Below are 24,934 nucleotides of genomic sequence, written 5' to 3'. Positions count from 1 at the left end.
AGTTTTCTTTCAGAGAAGTAGGGCAGCCACGGTCAGCAAGGGGCTGGAGCAGGAAGGGAGCTGTCACCGGGCTCAAAAGGTGCAGTTCCCCTCTCCATAGCGCCGGCACTTCATCACCTTCAGGTAGGTCTCCACTTTGTGCAGGTCCTTCTTGAAGCAGGAGAGCAAGCCATAGTTCTGCAGTAGCGCGTCCTCGCTGCGCAGGTGGATGTCAAATTTCTCATATGTGGCTTTGAGGATCTGGGGACCCCGGGGGCCTCGGTCCTGCAGCTCCTGCAAGAGGATTTGGAGGCCACAGGGAAGGACATGGGCCACAATAGCCTCATGCAGTGCCCCAGGCTGGGAATGGCCCTGAGAGTGCTGGTTGCCAGTGGCTGAACATGAGCCCAGGTGTGCCCAGGTGGGCAAGGAGCCAGTGGCACCTGGCTGGTGTTAGCCATGGTGTGTTCAGCAGGGCCAGGGCAGTAACAGCCCCCTGGCCCTCGCACTGCTGGGGTACCTCCAGTCCCAGGGGCAGGTATGGGCCCCTCCTGGCAAGAGAGACATTGAGGTGCTTGAGCATGTCCAGAGAAGGGAATGGAGCTGGGGAAGGGTCTGGAGCACCAGGAGCAGCTGAAGTAGCTGGGGAGGCTCAGACTGGAAAAAGAAGGCTCTGGGTGGACCTTCTCACTATAACTCCCTGATGGGAGCGTGGAGTCAGGTAGGGGTCAGGCTTTTCTCCCAGAGAACAAGTGACGGGACAACAGGACACAACCTCAAGCTGTGCCAGAAATGTTTCAGGTTGAACATCAGGAAGAATTTCTTGGCAGAAAGGATTGTTAAACATTGGAAGGGACTGCACAGGGAGGTGGTGAAGTCACTGTCGCTGGAGGAATTCAGGGAATGGCTGGACATGGCACTCAGTCCACTAGTCTGGTTGACAAGGCAGTGGTCAGTTTTGGACTTGGTGATCTTGGAGGTCTTTTCCAACCTCAGTGATTCTATGATCTTCCACAGGCCCCGTGCCACAGTTCCCACTGAACTTTAAATGAGGTCAGGGCTTTCTCCCTCCAGTCTTAAAGAATATTTCAAACATATTTTTGAGTGTATGTGTTTGCAGGAAGAGCAGTGATGCTGGGGTGATGCTACAGTGAGAAGGGAGTGGGCACAGGGCTGCAGGGAGGGAGGAGTGTGTCTTTGGGGTTTTAAAATAAAGAGTAAGTTGCAGGGTCACTCTGTACCTCCTCCAGTCAAGGAGATGGAACCAGGCAAATAATTATCTCTGTTCTCCCCCTTTGCCAGAAAACAAAGCTCTAATCCAGACCCAAGCCATGTACATCTGGAGCTGAGAGCTGCACTCCTCCTGCCCTGCTGTGGTCACCAACTGCCACAAACAGGAAAGTTTTGGTTAAGGAAAAGGAGCTATAAATGGGTGAAATATGATAGTTTGGCTGGTTTCTGTGTACCATCTCCTAATGCCCAAGCACATCCCAAACAGGGACCAAAATCATAGAATCATGAAGTCACAACCTGGTTTGGGTTGGAAGGGAACTTAAAGACCATCTCATTTGAAGCCTCCCTGCATGGGCCAAGACACCTTCCACTAGACCAGGTTGCTCCAAGCCCCCTTTAACCTGGTCTTGAACACTTTTAGGGATGGACAGCCACAGCTTCTCAGAGCAACCTGTGCCAGGGCCTCACTACCCTCACAGTAAAGAATTTCTCACCCGCACAAAAATCTGGATGTGGTACTGATACCTATCCCTATCTTCTCCTGCTGAAGTGCCAGGACAGAAGTCTCTGTTTACTCTCTGAGTCTGACTTTCAGAGTCATTTTAATGCTGGAAGATGTAAACAGTATTCCAGACTCATTTCTCACAGCTGCAGGTCACAGAGCTCCAGCTACAGGGTGAGTCTGCCAGATAAACTTAATTACAGAATAAACATAACTGAAAAGGTGTCCTGGCAGATAATACATTAAAATCATTTAAAGCAACAAAGCAAAAATGAAGTAGATTATAAAGGGGACTTAGAGCAAAGGTAGAGTGACTTTTTTACATGGACAGATAGAGACAGGACAAGGGGGAATGGTTTTACAAAAGTAGGAGAGAGTTAGATTAAGTATTAGGAAGAAATTCTTCCCTATGAGCATGGTGAGGCCCTGGCACAGGTTGACCAGAGAAGCTGTGGCTGCCCTATCCCTGAAAGTGTTCAAAGCCAGGCTGGATGGGGCTTGGAGCAATGTGGTCCAGTTCAAGGTGTCCCTGCCCATGGTGTGGGGTTGGAAGGAGATAAGCTTTAAGGTCCTTCCAACCTAGACCATTATGTGAATCTGTGATTAGTTCTTCCTTGAAGAGGATCACCCCACAGCTTTCAGCTCTCTGGATGCTGTATTGGTGTATGAGAGAAACACCAGAGTGCAGGTTTCCATCTGTACACAGATGTTGTTATAAAATGTTGTGAATCACAAAATTTGCCACAATTTGATGTATTTTGCATGGAGATGGTAGCAAATATTATTTTACTGTTAGTACAACTGAATATTTTTTTGTTGCTGGGTTTGGGAAGACTTTGTGGGTGAATTGTTCTGATTCCTGAGCAGTATCCCTTTGCAATGGGTGTTAACATCTGTTCTGGGTTTTCTTATCCTCCCTAGTGATGAAACCCAATGTGCAGTATCAGGATCTCATTATCTAAAGGTAAACAAAGTCCTAAAGTCACTGATCTTCAGAGCGTGGTGAGATATCTCAAGGATCCGTGAGAGCTGAGGGCCCTCTGTATGAGAGATCTCTATTTAATCTAGTTCTGTCTAATTCTACAGTCATGCTACATGCTGCAACTTACCCTCATCAGAGCTTGGATTCCTTCTTCCAGGTCCTTTAGTTTTTCATACACTCTGTCTGAGGTGCCAAAAACCAGATTGTTTGTGAACATCTTGCTTAGGTACTGCACCGGGGTCAGCCAGGACTGGATGAGAATCAGGGAGAACTGAAGAAGCTCCATGTCCTGAAATTAGGATAAGAAAGGGTCAAAGCTGTGCAGGGGTATTTGATAGCAAGTCCTGCTCCCTCTGGAAAACCTGGAGATGCTACCACTCCTACAGCTTCAGCAGACACAAAGTTTTCAGGCTGAAGAGCACCACCCAGACCTGTGCAGACAATAGTTTTTCCCATGCTTGGGATGGGAATGTGATTTACAGTGTAGCCCAGAAAAGTATTTCTTTCTTTATGCAGGGTTCAAGTAATCAAAAAGAGAGGAGAGGGATGAAGCACTCAAGTGTTCACAGATGAAAACACTGTTCCTGCAGTGAAGAACAGCTGGGCTCTTCAGGCAGGTCTGTGCTTGCCCTGAGGGTGAAAAAAACTTACTGATTTCTGCTGAGCATCATCCTTCTTCACGGGAGCAGGGATGGTTTCCGAGTAACAAAATGCTACCTGGGAATTCTTGTTTGTGTGTCTTTGGTCCTCTGGAATATAGGTGCGTTCCTATGGAGACATCCCAAACACACACAGATCTATTGCCCATATTCTGGAAATCTCAGACACTTCCCAATCTGTTCTGAATGGTTACTCTTTGCAAGAAAAAAATGATGAGGTGCCTTTGGACAGGGTTGGCAGGTAGGAATATTGTGTTGGCACAATAGCTACTGGGCCTAAAGGTCATCCTAAGCCAAGGTGTTGAGGTGAACAGAAACCACATCTAAATTAGGTTCTCCCAAGGAGTAATGACCCCCAAGGACAGCTCATGCCAGCTCCTGTCAGCAGAAGAAACTAGATAGTTTTAAGCACTCAGACTCTCCCAGGGCCAGAGGTGACCAAGATAGGAAATTCTTGTCACATATCTGTGCCATGTCCCAGCTGATCCTGGGCAGCCAAAGTCCTGGGAAGGGGGAAAGAGCAGGATCAGAGTAGGGGGGCAGAGGAGGAAACAGGATCCAGTCTGATTGGGACATAACCTGTGCTATCCCGTTTACACCCTCTCTCCTCATCAAAAGAGGACAAAGCAGATACCAATAGTTGAAAGGAGTCTGTTACACAGTCCTGAAGCCATAAAACCAAAGCAGAGGAGATTACCAGAGACCACAGCACTTACAAACTCCTTGTATGTCTCGGCAGCCAGGAGGTGAAGGTGCTGAGCCCTCAGCACAGCGTTGGCAAACAGGCTGGAAAGAGGCACGGTGGGAAAGGCAGCCGCTTGCTGTGGCCACTGCAGTCCCAGAGTGATCACAGCAATGGTGAGAGGAGAGAACCATGACCCTGCAGCAAGGCACAGCAAAAGGTGTTAGCCATCCTCAGGAAACCGGGTTGAGGATTTGGGGAGTGGCACCTGGGAATTAATTCCCAGTCTCTTCTGTCCATGCTGTCTGAAGGCTCATCTTCCTTGGTGCCTCTTGGCACCAAGAGTAAGCTTAGCCTTCTCCAAAATTCTTTGAAATTCTTTCACCGAGACCTGCCCCCACCAATAGTTTGTGCTTCTCCTAGCGTTACCAGCACTTTATTCCTGCGTGGAATCATGGCTGCTCCATGAAAACTAGTATGTGTCCCAATGTTTTTCCCTGATACACTCATGGTTTTCCTTTTCTCATGAGTCCTTGCCCACGTGAAAAGAGCATGGTGCACTCTGGTTACATGAGCAAGCAGGGGATGATGAGTGCCAGATGAAGGCACCGCACTGTAGCCATGGTTTAGGCTGTACTGCTGATGTGATGCTGGCTGTCTGCCTCACTGGGGCAGAGATGGTGGCATTACCTGTGCTCTGACTGGCTCTCTGGGATATGACTGCAGAATGTGGTGATCTTTGTCAGCCTTAAATGTTTTCAGCCTTTGACACCTGACTCACACTAGCGTCTGCTGCGAAGACCACAAACTTAATCTCAGACAATACCCCTTGGAGGAGAAATGCCCTGGAGCCTGTAGGATTTGGCCTATTTAGACTAAAGATTATTCATGAATTAAAGTCACATTGCAGGGAAAGGTATTCTTTTTCATTGGTTTATAAAGTGCAATAGTTTAAGTTAGGGCTGTCACAGAGCATGTGTATCCCACCCCATACCACCCCATCATCATCTCCTCTCACCCTACACACATGGCAGCACTGACAAATCCTTTAAAACTGTAATAAAAAGTACCTGGAGCCATTTCTGCCTGTTGAGTTGCTCAGGTGTTGCTTGACAGCGAATATTTTCTCCTTTCATCTGTCAAGGGGAACTGTTGAGCCACCCTTTATATAGCAGGGAGTCTGTTTAAAATGGATCTGTGTGTCTACGACCACAACAACTGTGCATCTTCTCCGTGCATAAATGCACAGTGGTGTTGCCTCATTGCAGTAATTTATACACAAATGTACAAGTTGTGAAGGTTGTTTGCCTCAGGATAAAGTCAGTGCTCAATGATTTTGCCATATCCTGCTGTTTATCGCAAATAGAAGTTTTCTGGTCATTGGAATACCCATCCCAAGTCACATCAATGCTTTTACATGGTGGAATTTGTTTTGTCGACCTGCTTTTTCCTGTCTGGCTCTGCAGCCTTGGCTCACAGTTCACTGGCCTGACTGACCATTTTGGGAGATTTCTGGCTTAAAGCAAATGGCAGATTATGCCACGGGACGTTCACATTGGATATGAGGGAAAATGATCTCCTCAAAAGGGTTGTAGAGCCCTGGCACAGGCTGTCGTGGGCAGTGGTGGAGTCCCCATTCCTGGAGGGATTCAGAAGCTTTGTGGATGTGGATCTTGGGGACACAGGTTAGTGGTGGGCTTGGCAGTGCTGGGGGAACAGTTCGACTCAGTGATCTCAGAGAGCTTTTCCAACCTAAACAATTCTGTGATCCTATGTTTTCCCTTGTATTGTTGGTGGGGATAGAGCTGGATGGATGTTGTCAGATTAACCCTATTTCTTTCAATTTCTACAAAAATATCAAATATTCAGCAAATAGTATTGCTGAGCTGGTTTGCTGTGGGTGTGACAAAGAGCTATCATGCCTAGGTGCTTGTTTGGGTTCCAGCCTACCCACTGCAAATCCAACAGCCAGAGTTCTGGGAGGTTTCTCTTATTCTCAGTCTGTGAGGAGATCTGGTTATGAACATCTTCCTGCTCCTGAGCAGACTAAGCAGAGGGTTGCTGTGGAAAGGAGGTAGAAGAGATAGGGAAGAAAAGGTGGGGAAGACGATCATAGAATCATGGGATAGTTTGGGTTGGAAGAGACCTTAAAGCTCATCTCATTCCAAGCCCCTGCCATGGCACACCCTTCACTAGACCAGGTTGCTCCAAGCCAGCCTGGCTCCACAGCACACCTACACTTTCTTTTGAGCAAAATGAAACAGAACCTCAGATGGGCAACTACAGGGCAGGGGGGTCTTAAAGGTCTTTTACTCCTCATAAGGCACTGATTACCCCAAACCACACTGATCTGAACTTTTGTTGGGAGTTCGGGGTCTATTTCTTTCTGGTCAAGTGGTGATTTGTTTTCTCCAGGCCCTGTGTTTGCCATGCCTCCCCCAGACCCTGTGTTTGCCATGCCTCCCACTGCGGGTCCAGTTTCCAAGAGGCAGTGTCATCCCTGGTGCAGCTGGAGCATAGGGTGGAGAGGTGGTTAATAAACATGCTGTGGAGAGCATGATCTGTTCTGAAAGGCCCCTGGGGTGGAGGTGTGGTGGTGTCACAAGGTAAATGTCAGTCCTTGCACAACTGGGAATGGCTATCAGGTATCCCGTCACCCAAGAGCCAGCAACATCTGGTTGTGTTTTTCTAGTCCAGATCATGTTTAAATATATCAATATTTGTCAGAGATGAGCAGAGCAGCAGCACCTCAGCACAACCCACGCCTTGCTGCCTGTGAATGATGATAATGTACCACTGCAGCACCTTGCACCCATGTTCTGCTGCCTCTCGCTGTCACTGGCTGGCTCCCTAGTTCTGTTAGGGAAAGCTTGGTGCTAAGTCTACATTTTTTATGTTGTAGCCAAGCATGGAGATGCTGGGATGATCAGCCTGTGCAATTACTCTGAGCCTTGGGTTGTCCCCAGTAATTTCTGGGCATTAAATGAGAAAGAAGCATTGTGGGGAAGGCAGTGTGACTGAAGTGTTGGGCTGGGCACACCACTGACAAAACTATAGTTGCATTAGCTCTTAAATCTCAACTTAGCATTTTTCTAGATTTCAGACACAGGCATTTGCAACCTATAGCAGTATTTCTTAAAATCACTTGTCATTTCCAAGTTCCTTTTCTTTTTTGAAAGAGAGAAAAACCTCACTTCTCTTCAGCATGTTCACACATCCACCCACCTTACCCTGAGCATCACCTACTCTAACTAGTTTCACTAAAGAAGTGAAACAATTCTCCTTGCAGGTTTATGTGCTCCCTGATTCCTAGAAACCCCCTATCTTGGGGTGGCTGTGTGGAGAGGACCTTCCCAGCCTGTCCTTACCTTCCTACCCCAATCTTCCTAACCTGGACCTCCCTGGATAAGCACAGCTGGTAAGTCCTGACCATGGAGACACGGCCAGCCCACAGCCTGGCTCTGTGCATTGGAGAGCAATGACATGACTGACAGAGGATTGAAGTGCCAGTTGATACCTCTTCCAGCTCACTGCTCAGAAGGTAAATTCCTTCTGGAATTTATGGATTTTGCTTACTGGAGGTAGGACTGCACAATTTCCCGGAACCCATTTGGAAAGATTTTAGAAACATAAATTCATAGAATGACCAGGATTGAAGGGGACCTTAAAAATTATCTTGTTACAACTCTTTCCACTAGACCAGGTGGCTCCAAGCCCCATCCATTTTGGCCTGGAACACTTCCAAGCAGCAGCTTCTCTGGGAAACCTCTGCCAGGGCCTCACAACGCTCACAGCCAAGAATTTCTTCCCAATATGGTATCCAACTCAGCCCCCTGTCAGTGTGAAGCCATTTCCCCTTGTCCTGTCACTACACTGCCTTGTAAATAGTCTCTCTCCATCTTTCTTGTAGTCTTTTTATGCTAAAGAGGTACAGGACTGCAAAACCAGCCACCCTTGTTCAAGCAGCTCTGATTCCAGTTTCCAACATGTGGAAATGTATTTTATGATTATTTTTTCTGAAAACCCTCCTGTTTTCTGCATCCATAAATGTTGGTTGGAGATTTTTTTAGCCTGCTTCCTTACTAAACCAATCTAAACCACGCTATTTTTCTGCTTTACCAGTCAGTCTGGAGGTCTGCTCATGGAGCTCATGCTCATTTGCCACATGGACCATGGCCTCTCTCCTCTGCTTCTGCAACTGTTTTTCCATAATAATTACCCATAAGAAAAATCATATACAGAGAAGTGTGCAAAAGCAGTCAGTAAGATTGCTATCTATAAAGTGCAATTTCCATGTGACTGGCTCGGGGCTGCAGCACAGGAACCACATAAAGGGGTTTCAGATCCCAGGAATAATCCCTACCCATGTCCTGGGGAATGTCACGGTCACTGCCCATGCCTCAGTTTCTCCATTAGTAAAATGATGGTCCTGACACTCATTAGCAACACAGCTGGAAAGCAGGTAATGATTGCAGAGACACAGGTAGATTAAAAATAAATCTCATCTCTTCTGCTGGAAACAAGGCAAAGTCAGTCAATTTTGCCCCTTTCCAGTGATTTTTTTAATAAGTCTTGAATTGAAATGCAGCAATAGCAAGTTGTCCAGAAACAGGCAGCAGCAGGGAATAAAAACAGACTGTGGGAAGAGTAATTCATTCCCATTTTTTTATTCTCTCTCTCCAGTGGATCTGACATCATGAGTCTCCCAGCATGAGCTGCCACTCAGGAACCATCAGCCTTAACCCTCCTGGGCTGAATTGCTTGGTCAGTGCCTCTCCAAATGAATGCACTGTCCTTGGGGATGCCAGTGGGGTGGAGGGGGAAGGTGCTGAGCTCAAATCCCAGCTCTAGCAGTGCCACAGTCCCATGGAAATTCCCAAAATTCCAGCTTCTGCTGGAGGGTTTTCTGTAGAGTGTGGAGAGGAGCCATCCCAAGGCGCACAGTGTGAGGAGGACCAGACCCTCTCTACTCTGGGGATAGACTGAGAGAGGTGGAATTGTTCAGCCTGGAGAAGGCTCTGGGGCCAATTTAGAGCCCCTTCCAGGGTCTAAAGGGGCTCCAAGAGACCTGGAGAAGCACTTTGGACAAGGGCATGGGGGGACAAGACAAGGGGGAATAGTTTCCCATTGAGAGAGGGCAGGGTTAGATGGGCTGCTGGGAAGAAATTCCTATCTGTCATGGTGTGAGGCCCTGGCTCAGATTTCCCAGAGGAACTGTGGCTGCCCCATCTCTGGAAGTGTTCCAGGCCAAACTGGATGGGGCTTGAAGTAGTCTCCAATAGTGAAAGTTGTCCCTGCCCATGGCAGGGGTGTGGAAGATGATGCTTTTTAAGGTCCCTTCCAACCCAAATCATTCAGTGATTCTATGGCTTAGGGTGTTCAGCACAAGATGTCACAGATCTGCTGATTAATCACTTTTGGCTTGCTCTTGGTGGCTTCCATTCCAAAAAAGGCACTTTCTAATCCAGTGGTGCTACTGGGGGTGGTCAGCAAATACAGAGACTGCCAGCATGGTTGAACTGCAATTTTATAAGTCCGCAAAAGGGCTTACTCAGTTTGTAATTTAATTTTGGAAAAGTCATCTTACTGCCTGCCTCAGTTTCCCCATGTATGAAAAGGGGTTTTGAAGAGGAGTCACTTTCAGAAACATTCCCCACTGCTTCAGCTCCCAGCTGGCAGAGTTAGGAAAAACCCTTTTCCTAGGATGCTCAAGAGGTGAATTGGACCAGCCTTGAGATGGAAAGTATATTCTGTGACCACGTACCTGATTTCTGTGCATTTCTTAACCCATTTGCAACAACAAGCTCAGAGGTAGTCATATATTACCCATTTATTAAAATGTACATTTTTTGGGAAAACCCACAAAAGTCAAAGATTTGGTCCTTCAAACTGTTCTGGGTAGACTGCTTCTCAGGGCATTAGGGTTGTGACTCCTTTCCTTTTTGTTGTTATGGTTCACTAATGCATATGGTCTAATATCTGCTTGGTTTTATGTTCTGATTTTCTTCCTGCTTCCCTGCATCTCTGTTTTCAATCTGACTCCATCTCATCAGACAAATTAAATCTGAAATGCTGGAAAATGTTTTCAAGTGAATTAAAAATTTGATTTATTTGGTGTTTCTGCTGCCTCAAGAAAGGCCATATATTCTCCTGATATTATGGGGAAATTGCTTTGAATTTATGAGAAAGCCAAGCTCAAATTATGGTTATTGAATATTTCCATTAGCAAGACTCCCTGCGACTATGACATTTTTCTTCTTCTTTGCTTAGGGAGAAGCTTGAATGAAAACCCTGGGCTGTTTGGAACTTGACATACTCAAAATTTGGCCCTTCCTGACTCCTCAGGGTTGTCATGCACCCAGCCAAGAACTCTCAGTTACTCCTCTCTTAAGGCATTATTTATTTATTACCTTTAAATCCTTAGCTGAGATTTCCAGGACCTTTAATTGTCTTTATATTTGCTGTGAGTTTCAATCCAACGTTTAACCCATTCCCCAGGAAGAGGCAAGGAAAACACCCTGTTTTACTGCCTTACACTTCAACCACCATTTCTTGAGCTGCTTTCCTCTCTCTTCCTTGCACATCAATATTTCAGTGAGCAGCTCTAATTTCAGTACTAAAATCCTGCAACTACAACCACTAGTCTCCACAGGGAAAAGCTATCATGGCAAATTCTTGGGGCAAACCCACAAGATTGCAACATTCAGTGGGGAAACCTGGCTGCTAAATTCTTCCAAGATGCCATCTTTGAAGGAACCAAGGAATCACAGAAAGGTTTGGGTGAGAAGGGACAAGACAGTTCATCTCATTCCAATCCCTGCCATGGACTGGAGCACCTTCCATTGGACCAGGTTGCTCCAGGCCGCGACCAACCGGGTCTTGAATACTTCCAGAGATGGGGCATCTGCCATGGACATGTCCTGCTCCCACTGTGAATCCCAAATGCGTGGCTTATTTCCTCTGGACACGACAACTAAATTGCTTGGGGACTTCGTGCCACTGGCTTCTCTTACCAATTGATCCATCTTTTAAGTCCTGAGTGTGACACTCAGGCTGGGTGGAAGAAGGTGCTTCATTCAATATTTTCTGTAAGGGCATTAGAGATTTCCCAGATGTTTTTCAATCTTAAGAGCATCCAAGCAATTTGGAGATACACTGCACTTTGTATCTGCTGTTTGGCAATGAATGAAATAGTCTGGATGGATTTGGGGAGAAAAAACAGAATATTCCCCCTTGGTGGAAATAAGCTTATTGCTCTAGAAAAGCACAATTATACAGTGATGACTATTAAAAAATAATTAAATAAGGATAATTGGTACAATCCTACATTAGCTTTCAGATACTGATGATAGTCAGGACCAGCTGTTGATGATGTCTCCAGACCTCAGCAATACACAACTCATGTGTTTTCTGTTCTGTGAAACACCTCATGGTTTTATAGCTCACTAGTGGTCTATTGAGCACAGGTTAACACTGGATCAGTGCAGCAGAGTCTGTGCTTTACCACATGAGACACTTCTGCTCACATCTGCTTATTTCTAGGGTAATTTCACTGATGATGTGTCAGAACAGAGTAATAAAGCCATCCAAATACGATTAAGCACAGCTGACACCTTTATGATGCCTTTTGCAAGTTAATCACTCACAGCTTTAATGATGGAAATGGTCATTGCTTTTATAGTCAGGATTTCCTCTCCCTTTGAAGGAGAGTCTGAGTTGCTTCTACCACCACAAGAGAAGGCAAAAGGGAAGCATTGACCCAGCAGAGGAAAACCAAGAGTCCAATACCTAAATTTTTCCAGAAGAAACATATTTATTACATGACAAAGCAGGGCAGGATTTTCCCAAAAGTGAACTTGGCCCTTGGGGCTACCCCAAGCTGGGAGCTGCTGGAGACATGTTTGTGCATCCAACATCTTGTAAATGTCAGACATTGAGCAAATGGAAAGGGAATGCCCACACAGGCCCAGTGGCTGGAAAGTCAGGGTGAAACTGGACTGTGCTGTCTAAACATTTCCTCAGAGAGTCTGTATTTACAAGATTTGTCTTTTTACAGCAACAGCCGTGAATAATCCTGTTCATTCGGAGTGGAAATTCATGTAACAAGTCCACTGGTTTGGTTGTGGACCACATGGCCTTTCCATCCCCATCTCCTAATAGAAATCTATTCAGATTGTGTCAGCTGCTTAAGTATTTGGTCAATTCTGCTGACATAACTGTCTAATTGTCCCCATTTATCATGGCTCTTCTGGACAGGATTGCAATGTGAATTTGTAATTCAGTGCATCTGTCAGAGGCTGGGGGAGATGAGTGTCAGATGGGGAATGGACAGACCCATAACTGGCTGCAAAAGGAAGTCGTAATTCATTCCCATTACAGCTTCTTGGCTCCCGCTAGGCTGGGAGTCTAGGCAGGGAAAAGATCTAGAAAGATCTGCCTTCTAGTAAAACCTGCCTATCCTCATCAGACAAATTACCTTGTTGGATTTAGCAATTTAAGCTTCATCTTAAATTGGATAGGTTTTTCTAAAGGCTAACACCAGAGCTGCAGAAAGTATCTTTTTTAGGTCCAAAGAAATCCCTTCAAAACAGGATACACAACTCCTATGATACAGTTATTAAAGTTATTAGAAATGCCTTTGCCCAAATGAAGGTGCAAATGAGACCACATGGCAAAGTCAATAATATAGGTTTTATTTGATAGTAAATATGAGAGGACACGTGTCTGCACCTCTAGGGATGCAGCTATAGAGACTGGGGAGAAGCAGGCTGGCACAGCACTGATCAGGATGGGCTGCAACAGCACAGCACATTCCCCTTGGCATTCCCCAGTAAAACACACCTTCCTGCAAATTTGGATCCTCTATTTAGTCCAGAAATCACCTCCTGGCTGCAAGAAACCAACATCTGCTTGCTTTCCTTGCCAGCTCCACCACATCCTGCCAGGGCATCTTGGTTAGTGAAAGGAAAGACTTGGGCATCACCATTGAAGAACATGTGGGTTGCAAGGCTCCTGAGATTTTGTGTAGATGGGAGGTCTGTCAGTGCCCAAGATCTGCAGCTTTGTGTCCTTGTGAGGCAGATATCTGCTCAAACATGGTCTGAGCCAGCTCACAAGGGAAACAAAACACAGTACAGCTTTTTTCCCCAGAGGGAAAGGATCCCTGTTGCATTTTTCCATTCAAGGACAAGGACATGCTTTTGTCCAAACCCAGCTGTGTCATTTACTCTTTGCCCAGACTTTGCTCTGTCATTAGCTTTAAGAGAGGACCAGGCAAAAAATGTCCTGTTGTGGAGGAGTCTGGTCACTCAGAGACAACAGGCACAAGGACAAGGTGTGCAGCCTTTTCACAGTGCAAATATCCTCATTAATCATCATTACGAAATCCAGGCAGTCATGGAGACCATTGAATGTGACAGAATAAGAGAAGGAAGGGGAGGGAAAACAGAAAGTCAAGGAGGATCCTTGCTTCAAGGCTTCCAAACATCCTTGGGCTGACCTAGTGCTTTTCAGTAATACTTGGGATTTTGAGGTAATACATCCACTGATTTTCCTGTTTCATCTTCCTGTTTCATTTTTCCTTTTTCTGATCACTGTTTCTAGGTAGATGTGCTCAGGGTATCCCCTCTATTTGAGGGATAGAACTGGCAGATCTACATTCTGCTATGGAGGACTTCTAAGCTTTCCTTGAAAGCCAAAGTGTCAAAGAAATAGAGAAGTGTTGTATTTTTTTTTCTTTCTTTTTTTTTTTTTCCCCCAGGAGAGGGAGAAAAAAATAAACTGTATATGTATTTGAGTATTTCCAACCATCTGCTCCTTACCAGGGACAGCAGCCCAACACACACCCAGCTGCCCAGCATGCACTGCCTCACCTGCCTGCTCAGGGTCCTGGTTCAGCTGTTTCCATGACAAGAAACAGTGAGATGTAATTAGAGGCTCTTCCTTCCCCATTCAGTGGGATGCTGAGAAAAACAGATGCAGATGCCATGTCCTGAGATACCTCCCTGCCTCTCTCTCTGTCCTGTGACCTCTCCCACCTCAACTGTCAGGGGATTTATTATCACGAAACCTCGATCATAAACAAACTAGAGGCTTTTTCAAGGAAAGAGGCTCTGTTGAGCTATAGATCCTCTTCTCTGTGAGATGCCTACATGCTGCTGTGACAGTCTCTTTTTTGCAGGTGAGGACCCATCTGTAACGAGGCTGAGAGTTTTGAACAGGGTGAGATTTGTAGTGGAGCTGGGTGATGAGTTCAGTGCTTCTCCTAGGGGCCCAAAAGCCACCCTTCCTCCCCTCCATGTACCCCTCCATGTTCACTTCTATGTATCTTTAGACAGATGTAACCAGAGGTGAACTTGATTTGGTTTTGGGAGGGAATCTGGACCCATGTTCAATATTTGGGCTGTCATCAAACACCAGCATTGACCCCTCTGTTTTCCCACAGTACATCCATGCTCTCATTGCATCCGTCTGCTACAAAGCAAGGACATAACTCTGCTTCAAACTTTTCTGCTCAAGGTGCTAAAATGCTACACAGAGAATTCTGTACAGAGAATTCTGTACAGACAGCACAGGGCACCCATGAAGGGTTTTTACATTCACGTGTAGACTGTTTTCCACCACCCAGTAATCTGGATTAAAACAGACTCCAGTGTCCTGGCCCCGCTACTGGTTCTAATTCAGGAAAGCCACCTCTGACCTAAGTTTGTTTAAAACAAACCTCATCTGGGATTATTAAAAAACAAAACAAAAAAAAAACAATAAAAACCAACCAACCAACCAAACAAACAAAAAAAAACCCAAAAAACAAAAAAACCCAAACACACTCTTTTCCTCAGCAGCCATTTCCAGACTTTTGTTGCCATTAGTGTGAGTTTCATCAAATCACAGAATGGTTTGGGTTGAAAGGCACTTTTAAATATCCCCCAGTTCCAGCCCCCCTGCAATGAGCAGGGACACCTTTAACAAGTTCAGATTGCTCAGAGCTGCAGCCAACTTGACCTGGAATGTTTCCAGGGATGGGACAGCCACAGATTCTCTGGGCAAATTGTGCCAATGCCTCACCACCTTTAGAATGAAAAAAATTCTTCCTCATATCTAGTCTGGACGTATCCTTTTGCAGTTGAAAACCATTCACACTTGTTCTATTACTGCAGGTACAATAAAATCTCTGCCCCCATTTCATACAAGCCTCCTTATTCCTCCATGCTGCACAAACCCAGACTGCTGGACCTCTGCCTGCATTTGCAATTTTAAGGATACTCATAGCAGTAGGGAAAAGAGGACAGCACCTTTTCAAGAAATTCCTATTGGAAAGCACAGCAAGAATAGACTGAAATACAGCCTGGATAAAGCTACAGAGTCCAGGACTGGTGGTTTTAAGATGACACCCAATGGTGTGGAGCAAGACTGCAGCTAAGGTGCTCTGGCCACCAGGCCAGGAATAACCTTAAGTGTGCAAACAGTCCTTAAAAGATACCAGATTTAACTGGAACATCAAAATAAATTTTTTTAAAAAGTGAATGCAGGTGAAATTTCAGCCTGTGGCTGGTCTGGAACTGCCTATCCCTTCCATCTTCAGAGATGTTCATGCTGGTTTTGTAGTGATTTTTATTTTATTTTATTTTATTTTATTTTATTTTATTTTATTTTATTTTATTTTATTTTATTTTATTTTATTTTATTTTATTTTATTTTATTTTATTTTATTTTAATCAGCAGAACATTTAAAAGACCTCGGCAGGAACCATGGTCCTCACACTGTCCAATGGGGATAGATGGCCACCCTCTGGTACAAAATAGGGATGTGCTTTCCACTCCTCAGAGGTGATCTTCTGGAATTCTGGCAGTGCCCTTACTTTGGACAAGGTAAGCACTCTCCACGCTCGGTCTTGGTATGCAGCTGATATACTCCTAGGGGCAGAGAATACTTGGTAACAAGTGTTCTGGCACCTCTGTATGGGGTCAGTCCCTGGAGGCCGCCTGTTTAGGAGGAGGGTATGCCATTTCTTTTGAGAAGAGCTTTTGAGAAGTTCTTCTCTTCGATGGATGCAGTTGGATGGGTTTGGTTAAAGTTTTAGGTGGCAAGAGCTTTTTCAGCTGACATATTCGTGAGCCGCTTTTTGGCCTGATATGTTCAAGTTTGTAACTGACTCTGCGAGAGTGAAAAGATTTATTAGTGCAAAGGAGTTCGTGTTGCCTTTGGAGCGTGGTGCAAATACGAGTCTGCACTTGGAAGGGGAAGATCATCGAACTCTTTTTGTCCTGACATAGCTGATTGGAGAGGAGCAACGTTTTCAACTTGGATCTGCACTTGGCATGGATTAGAGCTAGGCGAGGTGCGCATCCTGTTTTCCATCTCCTTTCTTTTCAAGTTGACAGCGTCATCGTGTGGTTGTTTTTATGAGTGCTCACGGCGCCCAGGAAAAAGGCAAGTGTTTTTCTGTCGTGTTAGTGTGGGAGCAGTTAAGTAAGGTAAGATCTCTGTTGTGGATCCTGGCTCTTTGAGACCAAAAAAACATGAGCATGTATAGCGCTGGGAAAGAAAACAAATAATTTTATTGTTGGCTGTGCATCTGGTAGGCTGCAAAAAAAAAAAAAAAAGGGAATTCTAGCTTGGCTCATTTTCTTCTAGCACTTTTTTCTGTGGGACCAGCTGCTGAATATTTCTACTTTTGTAACTGCTCTTCAGCCTGAGATTTGGATTGTTTGTCCTTAGTCCCCAGCTAGAGAAGGAATTGTTTTGTCTACCTTCACTATGAAGAGAGTTTACTATCCCCTTATATGAAGCTCAGAACTACACACTAAAGCAGTACAGAATCTGAAAAATATAAAAGCTAAACCCCAAGGCATCAGGCCTACCAACAGAATTCACCGTGGCAGTCATAAGGATTAAAATTCAGCAAGAGCTACTTGTGCTGCTACCTATGCTTCTTCCAAACCCTCTGTGGAAACAACTGTGCCTGCCTTTAGGCTCCAAGATGCAGAGAACACAATGGTAGATGCAGTGGAGAAGGGAAGGACAGGTGATTTTGGTGGTGCAGCCCTGCACTGGCTTTTACTTCTAGAGCTTTTTTCTATTAGAGTAGCTGCTGGATGCTTGCAACAAAGACATGAGAGTGAAAAAACCTGATGGCAGGTCTGTCTGGGAAAGAAGATTCATTGTATGTTTCTGTGTCAGCCTTCCCCTCAGAGCAGCCAACAGCAGGAAACCTTTTATGAGCGAAAAACCTGTGGATGTTTTTCATTTTTTGTGTGCATATTTCAGCCTTCCAAAGCACATTCTTCAACCTGCAGCTCTTCATGCAAAGTCAGAGCTAACCCATCTGATTTGTGAGACCACAAAGCAAATATTTTTATATTTGTGGAAATTTTGACAGGGGGATGAGTTTTGGAAGCATTTAAATAGTTATCAAAAATCACTCCTGAAGTGCACTTAGGAGCATTGTTCTGGCCTGGTCACGGAACATATTCATTGCTGGGCAGTACAGACGAGCCCATCTGAGGTTTGGGAACACGCTGCGGCCCCATGGCACAAACAGGCCATGCCTCTGATCCCAGGCCACAAACAACCTGTGAAAAGTGCATATTATATGGCTCTACACAGATATTTACTGTATGTATTTTGCTGTATTGTGGGAAAAATGAATGTATTTTATGATGGGCTTTTTGCAAATGTTAAAATGAATATTATATGTCTTGTGTTAGAAAGTAATGCTGTATTAATTCTCTTAAGTACTGTGTTAAATATAGTTTTAAGTTATTAAAAAATGTTAAAATAGAAACTATGCTATGTAGGATACTTTTTCTAAAGAAAGGACTCACAGCAAGACAGCAGCCACAGGACACCTAAATCTTTCAGAGAAAAGAATTTATTGCTCTCTTATCAGAAGGTACGAACTTCCTGCCTTGAAGGCGCAGTTAGGATTCAGAGGAAGAAGTTGACACTGACGAGACAGAATCCTGTGTTTGAATGGAATTTATGCATCATGTATGAGGTGTATGAATATACAACAGGTTGTTGTTTTTAAGGGTTAATCCTCTGTTAACGGGTGTCCTTTTTCAGGCTTATTTTGCCCAGAAAGAGTCTGTAACTCTTTGTATTTATTGTCTCATATTGTCCTAATTCACTTTGGCCAAATTGTTATTACTCTAATTGTATTACCATTTTTTATAACCATTTTATTACTATTAAACTTTTAAAATTTTAAAAACAAGTGATTGGCGTTTTTCACATATTGATTAGTAGTGCTGTATTAACATTTTAATAGTATGATAAATGTAGTTTTGTAGTTAAAAGGTAACTTTAGTAGTTAAAATAGGAACTATGTAAGTGGGATATTTTTTAAAGAAAGGAATGAGGTACTCGCAACAGATAGCAGCCACAGGACACCTCAATTTTTCAGAGAAAAAGAATTTATTGCTCTCTTATCAGAAGAAGCTGACTTCTTCCTGCTTCGCTCAGGATCCAGGACGCCGTTAGGATTAAGAAGTTGACACTGACCAGACAGAATCCTGTATTTGAATGGAATTTATGCATCATGTATGAAGTGTATGAATATACAACAGGCTGTTGTTTTTAAGGGTCAATCCTCTGTTAACGGGAGTCCTTTTCCGGGCTTATTTTGCCCAGAAAAAGGTACCCAGACATCCGTAACTCTTTGTTTCTGTTGTCTCATATTGTCCTAATCCAAATTGTCCAAATTATTATTACTCTAATAGTATCAGCATTTTTATAACCATTTTATTACTATTAAACTTTTAAAATTTTAAAAACAAGTGACTGGCGTTTTTCTCACAACCAGAGTTTCAATCCCACTTTAAAGACAATCTCGATTTAAACCACGGCAGGAGCCCCCTCGAACACCGCATGATCAAAGCGGCGCAAACACCGGCGCCGCCTTTCACATCCCTCCGGTGAGACACCGGTACCGGGTCACCCACGGCTGCCGAGCGGGACAAAGGCAGCGGGAAGGCAGAAAAGAGAACACCGGAGTCACACACAGGCCGCCAACATTCCAAGACCCGCCAGCCCCGCTCGGGGGCGGCCGCAGGGTACGAGGAGCCCTCCCGGCTCCGCCCGCCCTCCTCCCCCGCCATGAGGCCGGCCCGCCCCCGCCATGAGGCGGCCGGCGGCTCCGTGCTGCAGCCGGCATGGAGCGGCGCGGCCGGACGGAGAGGTACCCGGCCTGCGGGGTGTTGTTTCCCCCTTTCCTCCTCCTCCTCCTCCTTCTGGCAGGTCAGCGGGACCGGCGTGGGGCAGGGGACGGGCGCGGAGCTGCGGGCGGCGGGTGTGAGCGGGGCCGGCCAAGTTTTGGTCAGATGTGGCAGCTTTTCCGATTGAATTGGCATACGGAGTTGGAAGGGGGTCCCCGGGGTGTCCCAGCAGAGCGGGAGCCCCTCTCTGGCTGCAGGGAGAGTAAACCTCGAGGAGACAGGGCTGAAAGAGGACCTTATTCACGTGTATAAATATCTGTAAATATCTGAAGGGGGTGTGCCAGGAGGATGGAGCAGAGGCTCGGTGGTATTGAGCAGAGGAGCGGGGAGGGCAGCGTGCAGAAGTTGATGCACAGAAAGTTACGCCTGATCACGAGGAGGAACTTTACTGTGAGGGTGTCCACACAGCTGGAACAGATGGCCCAGAGTGGTTGTGGAGTCTCCCTGAACAGAGATAGTCAGGAACCGTCTGGATGCAATCCCGTGCCATATGTGCTCTAGGATGGTTCAGGCTGGACCAGATAATCCACCGTGGTCCCTTCCCACCTGACCCGTTCTGTGATTCTGTGAACCCACCCCCTAGGATAGACCTGTGATGTGCAGGGTGAAGGCACCTTGGTGCTCTCCCACCAGGGCAGAGCCTGGAGGTGTCCTGGCATGGCACAGCTGGAGCCGTGAGTACCCATGCCAGAAAAGAGGTGACACTGCAAAAGCCCGGAGCTGCTGGCACAGGGGTGTGCCAAAGCCTTGGTATGGGGTGCCCTGTGTGGCAGTCCTGCATTGCTGCTTCCTGCAGAAGTGCCTGTGCTACCCCTGGCCGGCTGTTCTCCCTCTGGAGATGGGTGTCCTGCTGGCTGCCTTAATTCACTTGTTGGCAGGGCTGGTTGGCAGAATGATGGGTTGATTGTTCTGGGGGTTTTTTATGTGTTTGTTTAATCCAGAGGTCATCTCACAGGGTTAGGGTGTGTCTGCCTGGGCTGACCAATGTGCTGTGTTGCGCAGCCCTCTCCAGCCCATGCCTGGTGATCATTTTCAAACAGAGACCAAGTGTGAGCAGGTTCAGAGAGCTGAGCTGCTAAAATGCTGTGAGCAGTCAGGCTGTGAGATGGGTCAGCCGCGAAGGAGATGAGTCAGTGAGCAAAGGAGTCTCAGGGCAAGGTGGGAACTTTCACCTGCTTGGGGCAGGAATGGGAGCGTGGCAGAAGCTGAGAGGAGGAGGAGTTGCCCGGATCCCTGCACACCAACCAAAAGGGTCAGCACAGATGAAAGGCAGTAATGGCAGTGGGAGAATTAGAACCTCTCAGGGGAGTTGCAGCCTGGGAAGGGGGAGCTACAGTGCGTTGGGAATGCAGAAGCATGGTTTGCCATCGCTGATTTCGAGTCTCTGCCACTTCAGTATGTGACCAAATAGGTCACCAAGGGTGATGGTGTGTGGGGCACAGAGTCCCTCTGAATTTATCCAGGCTGCAGCTGAAGCCTTGACTGTGGGAACGGTGACCCCCAAGAATGTTTTTACAGTGCAGTGGCAGTACAGTGTCATCTTCTTGGGGGAACCTGACTTAGGGCTTTGAAGCCACTAAATGTCATGACAGCACGAGAGATAGATACTGTTAAAATAGCTTCTCATAGGAATAAAAAGATAGATGCTCTCCTGTGTTTCTTAATTGTAAAGAGCTCTCTTATTGTTTCACAGATTGCTTTGTCCAGCAGAGCATTGTGGCTGGGACCACTTGTGGCCTCAAGTGTCCTCAGTGGGGCAGAGAGGGCACTGCCCTACCACACTGGCCATGGCCCTGGTGTTGGAGCACAGTGAGGGGAGCTGCTGCCAGATGGCAAGGGATGAGGGAGCCCTAGGCTGGGAGAAATAGCCTGTTCTCAGAGAGCTCCCTTCTCTCTTGCCACCCTCCAGATCAACAAGACAGGCAGCCCAGACTCAGGTTTCTTCTGGACTCCTTGCTGAGATGGAAAAGTTGGTCTGCGGTTTCTTGGCATTTCCAAACGTTCCTTTTCACTTTAAAGGATTAAGTATAAGGTGGAGCTGATATGGCCAGCTATAGGGAAAGCACCTAAGTCTGAAATGCAGAATGAGTGGGCATGGGCTGCCGTTAGGATTACAGACTCAGATCACACCTCAAGGGCAGTGCTGTGGTTGTATGGAACTGTTAGACTGCATTTTCTTCAAAGCTGTGCTGTGCAAGATTTTTATGTTTGACATCATGAGTGATATTTTTTTTATTCAACAGAAGATTGTTTGGCTCAGTGTGATAATGGCTGCAAGGCTTACTGCTGTGATGGGACTGCTCCCTACTGCTGTTCATATTATGCCTACATTGGGAATGTCTTTTCGTGAGTATATTTGCACTTAAAAAAAAAGGTGTGCTGTGTTCATGAAGTCAGTGTAAATTTGCTGTGGCAAAGCTATGTTTTGGCAATAAACTGAGGCAGTGTTTGGGTGTGTTGTTTTCAGTTTGGTTTGGTTTTTTTCCTTGCTGGTTACAATCTTTGGTATTCCTTTGAGGTCTCATGTTACATGAATTTTTGAAACATACCAGAAAGCTTGCTAAAATTGTGGGTTCTGTCCTTAGTTTGTGTACAATAATATAATTTCTGGAGCTAAGCTTTAGAGATAGTGAGAACTTTGTTTCAAGCTTGAGCTGAAGAGATCTGTGAATAGAAATCTTGTATGTTTTGTTGAAGTGGTTTCTCACACTGAGTTGATAGTGATTGAGTAGTAATTCAAATTACTTGGATTTGAAATTCATATTGCTTTGAGTACTTTTTTTTTCATTTTCACTTTTATTCACTTGTTTGTTTTTGTTAAATAATGTTTTGGCTGTTGGTGGAATTTATTGAACAGATTCTAGGTGAGAATAGTCTGACCCTTTAACAATGTTGTATGAATAGCATGTTTCACAGTGCTTTAAAAATCACGGCAGATGAAATTAAGTGGTTACAAATATTTTCTATCTAGAGAAAAATACAGGAATAAACTTTTGATTAAAAAACATAGGCTCTAGTGCTGCTGTTTGTCTTTGCATTGGTGAGGAAGAAGAGAAGCTTGCCTGCTAATGGACCTGACTCTGGCCTTAACTAAAGTCACATGTGAAAAATGCCAATCACTTGTTTTTAAAATTTCAAAAAATTAATAGTAATAAAATGGTTATAAAAATGGTAATACAATTAGAGTAATAATAATTTGGACAATTTTAATTATGACAATATGAGACAATAGAAACAAAGAGTTACAGATGTCCGGGTACCTTTTTCTGGGCAGCATGAGTTAACAGAGGATTAACCCTTAAAAACAACAGCCTATTGCATATTCATACACCTCATACATGATGCATAAATTCCATTCAAATACAGAATTCTGTCTGGTCAGTGTCAGCTGCTTCTTCATAGGGCAGGAAGAAGTTTTTTTCTTCTGATAAGAGGGCAATAAATTCTCTTTCTCTGAAAGATTGAGGTGTCCTGTGGCTGCTATCTTGCTGTGAGTCCTTTCTTTAGAAAAAAAGTATCTTACATAGCATAGTTTCTATTTTAACATTATGACTTAAAACTATATTTAACCCACTACTTAAGAGAATTAATACAGCATTACTTTCTAACACAAGACATATAATATGTGTTTTAATATTTGTGAAAAGCCAATCATAACATAGGCATTTTTCACGTCACATCTCACAAGTCATACATTCATGTGCAAGGGCAAACCTAAATGAAACATAAAATGTGGTTCTTCATGATAGGGCATCTTATTTTCTGTTGCATCACTTAGACTAGAAACTTCCTTAGCCTTTAGCATGCAGTCTGTGACTTATTTTTGGTTTGTGAGAAATGGCTACTCACTTTTAATAATTTTAGAAAGGTTTATTAAACCTTATAAAAAGTACAACAGAAGACTGAATAGAGAAAATGTTATGGTGCTGGGAGCAGAGGATTTTCCCACCATGTGCTCACCCGCACAATGGATGCTTTGCCTTTTAACCCTTTAACCCCTCTCAAAGTTCTGTCCATTGACCCCTTCTTCACTGTCCAGTGGTGTTCACTTCCTCAGACCCTGACTGGAGGTCAGATGTCACCGTGGTGACAAGCCAGCCCTCACAGATGTCCCAACCTGGCTGTCCCTTGATAACCACACTAGGGGGTAAAACGTAACTATAAATCTATAAAACTTTTCTTAACCTATATACATGACATTTGTCTGTTAATTGTGAGAGTCAATCATTGCATTACTCATCTATCACAGGTTTATATCCTTGACTAAAACCAGAGAGGATAAAAATGACATGGCATATGGACTGCCTGGTACTTGGGGAAGACTGAGTGGGAAGGTGGTAGTTTATTTTTTTTTTTTAGAATGACTCCTCTGATGCAAATTTTGTTTCAGCTATGATACCTGGGGAATGTTCCAGTGTTCCCATCAGTTTATTTTATGGCACTTTGAAGGAGTAGGCAGAGTGATGGTATTTTAATACAGAATTGATCCACAGTGTTTGAAACAGATCACATGCTTCCTGGGCTTAAGTAAGTAAAATTATGGTAGAACACCAGAATCCTTCATTCATGTGGAAATGACAAAGCATGTATTTAAGATGGATGTTATAGAATGACAAGTGATTTTTTTCCTGATTACTGAGTGAATGTTTGCTTTGATTTGTTTTTCTGTTTTTTTCATTTCAAAATTGTTTTTTCCATGTACAAGCATCAAAGGAGTTTCTCATTCTGAATAGCTTGTTCCAGACCACGTGTGGTTGGGAATGATGGACACAAGAGCATAGGACAGCACGTTATAAGAAGGAGGGTTCCTGTAGAACAAGATTCAATCTCTCACTTCTGTGAGTGCATAGCTCACTAGCATTTGTCCAGCCTGATGTAGAGCTGTGCTGTGTGAAGGCCTTAACCAGGGGGTTCTTTAGAGTGGCTGCTGAAATGCTGAAACCATGCCTTCAGCACCAAGTTGGCACCTTGTCTTTGGTGTGTTTCTTCAACAAATATAAATAGGTATTGAATTAGAGCTGAGTGTGAGTGGCTCTGACACATTTGGAAGGGTTTGTGTATATCTGGGTGGATTTGAATACTAGAGGAGGCTCTTGCAAGTGCTGTTTGCCACAACACATCTCGAAGAAGACATTTAATAATTCTGATTTTTTTATGGCTAAATACTCCAGTGCATAGACTTGAAGATCAGTCAGCAGTTGTTATACTCCTTTGATCTGAAATTTTGCATGATTAAGTCACAGATTTTTTTTTTTTTTTCCTAAAAGCAGGTCAGGACATGTCTTCTTTAAACATGTAATCTCATTTTGAGAACTTTCCCCTTCCCTCCCCTCCTCCCTCAGGCTTTATCCCAGGCTCAATTTCACTCCTCCATCCCCAGCTCCTCTTTTTCCCCACTCTGAGTGGCACAGGCAGTGGGGAACGTGGCTATGGTCAGCCCATCAGAGCCCATCTGCACTGCTCCTCACACTTTTCCTTGATTCAGCCTGTGCTGGGTTGCAGTGTGGTTATCTGCTTGGTACAGGAGTTGGAGAAATTATATCTTCTCTGATTTACCATAGTTTTACACGAACAAAGTACAGTAAGGGTCATTTGAATGCTATGGAGAGGAGAAATTATTTTGAAACTCTCTAAAGGAGATCCTTGTCTGGCAAATATCTGGGTTAATAATTGTCAGCTTT

The 24,934-nt window shown here is 44.8% G+C and overlaps 2 protein-coding genes across 2 annotated transcripts in view; one reads left to right on the top strand and one right to left on the bottom strand.

Annotated features, from left to right (window-relative positions):
• Positions 1 to 72: 72 nt before the first annotated feature.
• Positions 73 to 19,136, bottom strand: LOC131096081 (somatotropin-like). Its single transcript, XM_058044320.1, is given in 7 exon segments — positions 73 to 273; positions 2,824 to 2,985; positions 3,348 to 3,464; positions 4,072 to 4,104; positions 4,106 to 4,235; positions 5,108 to 5,166; positions 18,969 to 19,136. Coding segments are annotated over 7 exon segments (870 nt in total).
• A 54-nt stretch (positions 19,137 to 19,190) lies between these two features.
• Positions 19,191 to 24,934, top strand: part of CYYR1 (cysteine and tyrosine rich 1) — a 28,375-nt gene continuing 22,631 nt past the window's right edge. Inside the window, exons 1-2 of the mRNA XM_058018712.1 lie at positions 19,191 to 19,275; positions 21,497 to 21,599. Of these exons, the coding sequence (XP_057874695.1) occupies positions 19,191 to 19,275; positions 21,497 to 21,599 (188 nt within the window). The remainder of the gene's footprint in view (positions 19,276 to 21,496; positions 21,600 to 24,934) is intronic.

The sequence above is a fragment of the Melospiza georgiana genome, chromosome 2 (genome assembly GCF_028018845.1).
Source record: "Melospiza georgiana isolate bMelGeo1 chromosome 2, bMelGeo1.pri, whole genome shotgun sequence".
NCBI classification, from domain to species: domain Eukaryota; kingdom Metazoa; phylum Chordata; class Aves; order Passeriformes; family Passerellidae; genus Melospiza; species Melospiza georgiana.
The sequence above is the reverse complement of the archived record's forward strand: the minus strand, read 5'-3'. Positions and strand labels throughout refer to the sequence as shown.